At 36.4% G+C, this 9,131-nt stretch overlaps 1 protein-coding gene across 2 annotated transcripts in view; it reads left to right on the top strand.

The window, feature by feature from the left end:
- Window positions 1–2,684, top strand: part of LOC106060851 (uncharacterized) — a 7,283-nt gene extending 4,599 nt beyond the window's left edge. For both annotated transcript variants that reach the window (XM_013218873.2, XM_013218872.2), the window contains exon 2: window positions 1–2,684. This exon is cut by the window's left edge and continues 47 nt beyond it. In XM_013218873.2, coding sequence (XP_013074327.2) covers window positions 1–935 — 935 coding nt within the window. In that variant the 3' untranslated portion in view covers window positions 936–2,684.
- The last annotated feature ends 6,447 nt before the right edge of the window (window positions 2,685–9,131 follow it).

Here is a 9,131-nt window from a genome sequence, read left to right as displayed (position 1 = left end):
CTGCCCAAAGCAATGTCAAGGATTCAAGCGTATGTATAAAACAAGGCGTTCTTCGTCTCAAGAAATCCAGCTTTTCATTGGCGAAATGGTCAAGCAGGCACGTGGTGCTGACTCCTAGCGCCCTCTACATGTACAAGAATGAGCAGACGACTACTCCCCGCTCTGTGCTCTGGCTGAAAGATTACATTCAGGCCATCCCGGCTGGCTCCGACAGCTTCGTTCTGATGGCGTCGCCAAACGTAAACAGCAAAGAGGTGGTCGAGTATAAGACTTTCTCCTGCGACAGTGAGGCAGACATGAGAAACTGGATTGCCGCGTTGGTCACCCAGATGTCCATGGTGCGAAACGAGCTTAGCCTTCCCATAATGCCTGAGTGTGAAACAGTTGAACATACGTATGAAGACATTGATTGTTCCGGTGCTATTTCTGACCAACATTCTAAATCTGTGGTTACGAAAAGTCAGAAAGAGGCAAAGGCACAAAAGGTCAAGGCTGGTCTTGTTCAGTGCGTAGAACAGCTGTCTTTGACCACCCAGGACCTGAGTCAGTCTATTCTGTACTTAGCAACCTTCAAAAACAATACACCTGATGTCATTCAGTCTGCTTTGAATAGCCCAAACCAACCAACAGGCTCCATGCCAGACAGCCATCTTAGTTCAGAATCTGAAAATGAAACACAAGCAACAGGGACAGCTTCAATTGTATCTAAGAAAACTCATGAAACATCCTCTCTTGCGTCATCTAAGGAGACAAACTCTCATGGCTCGTCTGCCGAGTCAGCGCCTTGCCAAAAACGTCATTTCCACATCGATCTCGTGGACGGAAACCCGGGAAGTGATTACGTCATCATGAAAAGCCCGACGGAACAGATCAACGCGGCGAGAGTATTTGAAGATGGGCTTCACATAAACTACTCGGAAAATCAAGGAAACTGAAACTAGTTGTCTTAAATACAACTGCTGAAGTACTTAAGTTATTTAAAAAGTTGTAACAGTTTAATATATAGAAGTGAAACAATTGCTTGGTAGCGTTTTGAGTTTCGTCCAAAAGATCTAAAAGGAAATGTGTTAGTCAAATCTGTTTATCTTAGCGAGTGCCAAGTATCATCAAGATTTCTTGCAGTGGTACTGGAGAATAAAGCAGGGCCACATTGTCAAATTAGGCAGCAGCTTAGGGCCTCCCATTGGTGGGGGCCTCACACAGGGCTAAAAACATTACGAAACTTGTATCAAATCTTAAATGTAGCAGATCACTGGGGCCTTACTTCTACTAAGGATCTATGTCTACTTGCCTAGCTCTAAGTCTCTGCTATAGCAGATCACTAGGGCCCTACGTGTATTAGCCTTGCTCTAGATCTCTGCTATGAGTAAGGTTTATTGACCAATGTTAAAATCTACTTGTTAGACTACTTATGTGAGAAGACACTTGTTGTTTTTATGAATCGCGTCATTTTATTTGTCGATGTTTACTTTTAGTTTGCTATTTCATTTGGGGGGACACCAAATTTACTTTGCCTAAGGCCTTCAATTGCCTAACGCCGGCCTTGACTAACCTACCAATGCAGAAAACATATTGGTGCAAATTTGAATTGCCTGCTACAGATTTAAATCTCTGAAAGTGTTGATTAGCTAGGCATCATAAATTTCAAAATGGCGCTTAGGTCAGACTTGTGTATGTCCATCCTTTTGTTTTCTTGACATTGGAGGTCAAGAAAACATTAAAATCGTAAAACAAGCAAAAAAACAACATTTTTTTCCAAAAAAAAAAGCTTATCAAAAGGAAAGAACCGCCATTTACTGTCATTTATCTCTAGATGTTTGGTTTTAACTTCCTTTCTACACTATAAAACAAAATTAATGTATTATTATTAATTGATAGGCTAATTGGTTATTACAAAGTTTATATCAACTCTGTCTGGTCAAAAGTTAGAACATGTTTTTTCTCCCATTTCCTATTCTCGGATCAAGTTTAAACTTTGCACCATCATTCATGGAGCCTGACAAGAAATGAATCAATCAAAAAAATTAAACAATTAGTTAATTAATTGTTGCTGATTAATTATTTTGATTAATTTTGAAATAAGGGGAAATAATGATAGATGTATATATATATATATATATATATATATATATATATATATATATATATATATATATATATATATATATATATACCTTTCTTGATACTTCCTACTTTCTGGTAAATGTGACAATATCTCAATCCTTTAACTATACCACATTGATCTTTCTCAATCTCTATTACATAATCTTCGTTTTAAGAAACAATGTGATGTGTCACGTCAAACTAAGTCCTCCAAATCTGAGCTTCTGCTGTAAGGTGTTTCCAGGCTGTTATCTACCTCCAGATAACTAATCCAACGTAGGCGTACATAACATGTCAAAATCTACAGGTACTGACAACGTTAAAGCCTTTAAATAAACTTAACTATTATTTACAGACTTTCCATATTGTGTATTAGATATTTTCATCTAAGGCTTAAAAAAATGAATAGCTGAATTTTTTTATCCGGTGTACAGAGTAAAAGAAGTATGATTTTATTTTTAAGTTATATCTTAATTTGTATGCACTTTTTAGCACTGCAGAATCATGTTTTTAAGCTTTTCAGTTTGTATCTCACTTTTGTGTGTTTAGTTTGCAACATTAAAGTCCCTGACATTGTTTGTTTCAAATAGTCACTTCTGTTTTTTTAAATGCACACAAATCTACTTCCTTTCGTTTTTGAAGTCGCAACGTGCCACCTTTATCTTTTTCGTCATCTTCCGGTCAGTAAGCTCCGCCCCTACAGTTTGAAAGGTAAAACATATCACTTTCAGGCTTTGCGATCTATTGGGGGGAGAGGGGCAGATGATGTGAAGTGCATTTGTTTGGCAGACTATTTAAGAAGGGTGACAAAGGTCATGTGATCAGCACAACGACCAACCACCATTACTTCCCCAGTGAATGTCAGGTGCCTATTAGCACTCAGAAGGTCATAAAAATCCCGAAGCTCAAAATCCCAGTATTCGCCGGAAATCGAGCTCGTGAGCTCTCGGTTCAGAGGTCAAGCACTCCCTTCCCTTTTACACTTTAAAAAAGAACTGTTCGATCAATTCGTTCAAATAGATATCCTGACATCATAGTAATACGTCATTCCTATAAATATCTTGCACACACCCTAACAACCCCCATCACATCAGAAAGCCTCTGTTTACAATACTTCTACAATGAAATTCAAGTCAGAACTTCATGGAACCTTAATCCAGGTACTTGAATCCAGGAACCTGGACAGCTGATCTCAAAGCGCCACTAACGATTCTGCTAGAAATTTAACAGTTGATGTATATCGCTGAGAAAAGAATTACTAGCTCGTTGGCCGCGTGGGGAAAACTCTAGTTTGACCGTTATAATTTTTCAAAGTAAAAAGTAAACAAATCTAAATTTGGCTTGACTAGACTTACAAAATAACAAACATGGCGTAGTCAGCCAGAGTGTTCCGAAATTATACGACAACAGAGTAAATTTAAAGTTTCTTCTATTTTATTGCAAGAATATCTAAAAGCTTTACTCATATTTTTACGTCAATTAAATATAGATGACATCCAGAAGTAGATCTTGACTAGATTTTAAGAATTCTAAACCAGCAAAAGTCCTTCTGGCTGAATCGATAATTGCACACTTTCACGCATCTGACTGTCAAAATTACTGGTTTGATAACCGGTTTCAACCAAAAAAAAATTTTTTTATTATTTATTTTATATTTTATTATATTTTGAGTTGTTTAATGGAGGTATTGTCTTTTTTTTTTCTTAAGTTATTTTTTAATGTTTTTCTTTTTTTTTTTTTTTTGTTTGTTTTTTTCTTTTACAAGATACGGATTTAAATTCTAGTTTTCTCGGTGCAGCAGCTTTTCTGTGGAATTCAGATGTGTCTCTCGGTCTAAGAGCTTTCACCTTGTCTGTTGTTTGTTCTCTTCAGTTTTGTTATCTCTAGATAAGACGTAAACCCATGCGAACGGAAGTTAATCTCTATTTATAAAGCAATACGTTGTTGTTTTTTTTATCTTCCTTCTAACTTTTATGGCTCAATCTTTACATCTCGGAATTCCGAATAAAACAATTGTCAATTTATAAAAAAACAGAAACAGACGTTTGGTCTTATCAATTAATATTAAAAATAGATATTCACCGGCTTTGCCTTATGGCTTTTTTTTTTTGGAACAGATGGGGAAACGTCTATTGTTTATATATACATACATACATACATACATATATATACACACTGTGCTTTTTTGTAAAAAAAAAAAAATAGGTGCCTGTACTCAGTAGTTGATGGCCTAACTATAAATTAATAATAGGCCCCTATTCGTTAAATTACAAGAAAAAAGCCCTGTATATATATATATATATATATATATATATAATAGACCACTAGCTCTAATGGGTACCTGACACTCACTGGATCAAAGTAAAGGTGGTTGGTCCTTCTGCTTGCCACATGACACCCTCGTTAACAGATGAGCTGTACATCATCTGCCGTAAAGACCGCTTTGTCTGAAAGGGGGCCTTAACTTTAAGGGTACCCTGTGAAAGAGTTGTTAAGGGCTTCCGAACCTGGAGTCCTGGGTTAGTATCTCGGTGATGATTGGGATTTGGAATTTCGGGATTTTTAGAGCGCCCTGAGCCCACCCAACTCTAATTGATACTATAAACAGACTAATTATATAGGCATTGTCTTCGATTCCGAGGATATACAATGACGGCAGTATTTCACATGACCACGTCAACCCAGTTGCGACCTGCATATGTTGCTTGACATAAAAACTAAATCATATCTGGTAGAGCAGCTCTAAGGTAATTATTAATGTCAATTTTTTTGTTTGTATCCACAACCTTCCAATTGAGTGTCACTAAACACAATGTCACATTACTAAGAGTGATAACAAGCAATGCCACATCATTGAGTTTCACAATATGCAATGTCATATCATTGAGTGTGACAACACGAAATGTCACATTATTGAATGTCACATTATTGAGAGTCAAAACACACAATGTCACATCATTGAAGGTCACAACAAACAATGTCACATCATTGAAGGTCACAACACACAATGTCACATCACTGAGTATCACAACACACAATGTCACATCATTGAGTGTCACAACACACATAAATGAGTGTGACAAAACACAATGTCACATTTAGAGATGGTTGCGGGCCACCAGGATACCAAATTGGGAACCACTGTAAGGTGGTAGACGCAAGACTTGTACACGAGGAACCAAATCAAGTCTAGGGTTTTCTAGATCTTGGATCAGAGTAAAGGCCCGCGTCGTGGTGGTTAGATGACCTTAACTTAAAACGCCTTTACCTATACAAAACTTTATTGTGATGTTGTTTTTTTATTTATTTCATCAATATTAACATTGTAAGCCGCCAGAAATGAATTTAAATGTGACGCGTGAACATAGATTTACGTATTCTATTATTTGATGTAATGATCAATTGTAAGGCTATTATTATAGACTGTAAAAGTATAATTCAGATATATTCTTGTTCGGTGCTTCAATAGAGCTCATCTTTCGTGTCTGTTTCATGCTCAACTTTCAATTAACTGTCATCGCATAATTACGGTAATACGGCTGACAAGGCCAATGTTGGCACTAGACCTAGATAGTCTCCAGCCAAATTTACATCTATTTATTTTTTACTTTGAAAAATTATAACGGTCAAACTAGATTTTTCCCAGTGTAGCCAACGAGCTAGTAATTCTTTTCTCTGCGATATACATCAACTGTGTTAAATTTTTAGGACATTCGTTAGAGCCATTATTGAGATCAGCTGTTCAGGTTCCTGGATCCAGGTTTCTGCTAGTTCCATGAAGTTCTGACTTGAATACAGATATTGTAAAAAAAATTTTACGAATTTCTGGGGGGGGGGGGGGAATAAATTAAGCATAAGACGTTGTCGTGCGTGAGACTCCATTTTGATTGAGGACTTAATCGGGATCGGAATGGGAGGCATAAGGGCCTTAATGGGTATCTGCCAGACCGTCATGAGCGTATCGTGGATCAGTCCGAACATCACTTCCTAAGTGAGGTACAACAGCAAATAAGTCAACAATTCTTTGTTCCACAATAACAGTCTAAATATTCTGGTAAAAAATGACAACCGTCACGTGATTTCCACAGACCAAGAACATTGTACGAGGTTAAAAAAGGTTCCCTAAATTTTCTCACGAGGGTTGCACGTGTGATGGCGGCTTTTTCAAGGCTAGTTGGGGTACAGTGTAGAAATACAAAGGAATCCCTGGACTTTGCCGAAGGAATCCTAACCCCACAATAAACGAATGTGATGAAATGACATCTAGTTGATGGGGAAAGTTGGCACTGAATTGTCAGTGAAAAATAAAATTCCATCATTTATTTTTTATCACTGTGTAAAAATCCTTGTAGGCCCTATTCTGTTGTGTTGTCTTTATATCAGAAAAGAGTCCTTGTAATCACAACAAATTTCCATAAGGATCAATAAAGCAGTCTTAGTCTTAGTCTTAGTCCTAAGAGTCCTAAGGGCCTAGGCTTGACTCTTTAATGGACACTCACAAAGGTAAGGATAACTTTACTCTTTGCGTAATTACCATAAAAAAAATCTTTTTTTTTAAAGATAAGTTATGTTATGTTATGTTATGTTATGTTATGTTTCAACCATGAATCCACTCTACTTAAAAGGCAAATACCAAGAAAGTTGAAATGATTTCGAAAATAAAACCACTAAAAAGAGAGAGTTAGACTTCATGTATTCTATAGCAGAGTGGAAAAGTAGGACAGCATATGAAAGGAAATATAACATGGAAAAACAATGAATCACTTTAGTATAAGCAATAAGATCTAAGTATCATATAAGTCAATTTAAGTCAGTCAAAAGCCTTCAGGAAGTATCGAAGTAGGTCACATTTAGTCAGTAATTCGTCGAGTGCCTGTACAGTCATCTTCAATCGTCAAAAAATATAGATCAGTGACTCTGTGTATAATTAGGAAGGGAGGGTGGGTCTGCTCTTTACAAAGTTTATATCAGCTCACTCTGTTAGTCTGTCTGTCTGGTTCAATTTTTTTAACACGTTATTTCTCCCACACCCATTCTCGGATCAAGTTGAAACTTTACATAATTATTAGTCCTACCGTTGTTATAACACATATCGATAAAAAAAATTAACAATTAGTTAATTAAATATTGGTAATGAATTATTGGTATCGAAAAAGGAAAATAAATACTACTTATTGAGAGATGGGACTGTCTAAGTGGAGTTCTTCTCCTTTTAACGTTTAGCACAAGTTATTTTTTCTTCCTATTCCCATTAGTAGGTCAAGTTGAAATTTAGAATAAAACATGAATCAATAAAAAAAAATCACTTAGTTTATCAATAAGTAGTAATTAGTTAATTTTGTTTTATGTAGAAAAAAGGAGCTTATTCCTACAGTAGTGAGATATTTATAACAATTTGGAATGAATGTGATACCAAAGTGCCATGAACAGATTACACTTTAGGGTCTGGTAATTAGAACACGCATTAAAACCCACTGAAGACAATGTAAAGAATTGCCCTGTTTCTCGATGCACTAATGCGGACGCCATGTGACCGAGTGGCACACATCTCAGCATCATTCCAATGCAAACCAAAGAGAAATGATCTACCATGATAAGCAAAGTTAAATATTATCCTACGTACATGCATTTAGATCAGGCCTGGGCAACCTTTTGTTTTCGAGGGCCGCATTAAAAAAAAAATGAGGGCCGCACATATGTATATGAAATATGTAATTACAAATCAGAAAAATACGCTAGGTAACTGTATGTAATTTCTTTTAATTCACATTTATACTGCTTTATGCATTTACATTTCATTATTTTTTTACACTCCGACCTGTGGAATTACAACAATGGCTATTTCTGAAACTAATTTTTGCGAAAAATAATTTAAAATTTTGCTGTAAATGTTTTAAATCACAACATTTTACCACAAATGTACACTTTGCGCATAATGTTTCGGAACTGTGGAACTAGTTTACTACTTGTTATCATCACGACTGCTGTCAAATTACAGTCAATTAGCATCGACCTGTGATTACACTGGGTAATTTTCAAACAAAAAAAAAAAAACTTGTTCACAGATGTATGTGGACCCAAATAATGTGAAAGTTTAGCAGCAAAGTTTTTTTTCAAGTGTGGAAATACATTTTCTGGCACCCATTAAAGCTCCGAGGAAGAACTGGCTGGAACTTCTCTCTTTTACGTCGTAATTTGATTGGAGGGATGTCCTCTGGAGCTGAATCAACTTCAGCACCAAATGGTGAGTTGAGGGTATTGAAAACTGGTTCCAAGTTCTTGACTTCTTAAAATTTTCTTTTGAAATTCCACACTCAAGGAATCCAAATAAGTCTTTTACTTTTCAGCCATTTCACTAGAAATAGTTTCACCTTTCAACAAGGGAAAATGACAAAACCTGTTTTCAATTGCTTGCCTGGAGAAATGGAATAGTCTGTCTTCCACTCTTCATTAGAAATACTAGTCACAGTCAATGTCGTTCAAGGAGCATAGTTTCTTCCTTGATATTCTTCACAATACCATCTTACCCATGCTAGGCCATCGGATACTACTGTGGTACCGAACATCGAATGTTTTGTTTTCAATTCTTTAAGTACTTCTAAGAACTACCTGTGGTCAAGTCTCTTAGCTCTGATAGGTTTAATCACTGATATAACTGATGCAATAATATGTTTGATATTTGCCCTCTCCTGATGTAGACCTATGTGTATACATGTGATATACATGAATTATTCTGAAATAATTACATGGTTATGCCCCTTGCTATTCTTGCTCTCATCCCTAAGCCTCTACTACTACTAACAGAGAGTAGTAAGACTTAACACACTGACCTGTATCCTGCATAGTTAGCAAATGTCTTTGATAAAGTCTTAATGATCTTGAATCGTGATTATCTTACAAGGTCAAAGTTCTTGCGTTGTTTATGCCTTTAATATTAGCTAAACCCACCTACTGCAGTTAAATCAGTTCCTGGTCGAGTCAGCTCCCGTGCTTGCGTGTCAGAGGCGACAGCTCAAATGGAGATTGAG

This window comes from Biomphalaria glabrata, chromosome 8 (assembly GCF_947242115.1).
Source record: "Biomphalaria glabrata chromosome 8, xgBioGlab47.1, whole genome shotgun sequence".
Taxonomy (NCBI): domain Eukaryota; kingdom Metazoa; phylum Mollusca; class Gastropoda; family Planorbidae; genus Biomphalaria; species Biomphalaria glabrata.
Note: the sequence above shows the minus strand (reverse complement) of the source record. Positions and strands in the feature narration are given on the sequence as shown.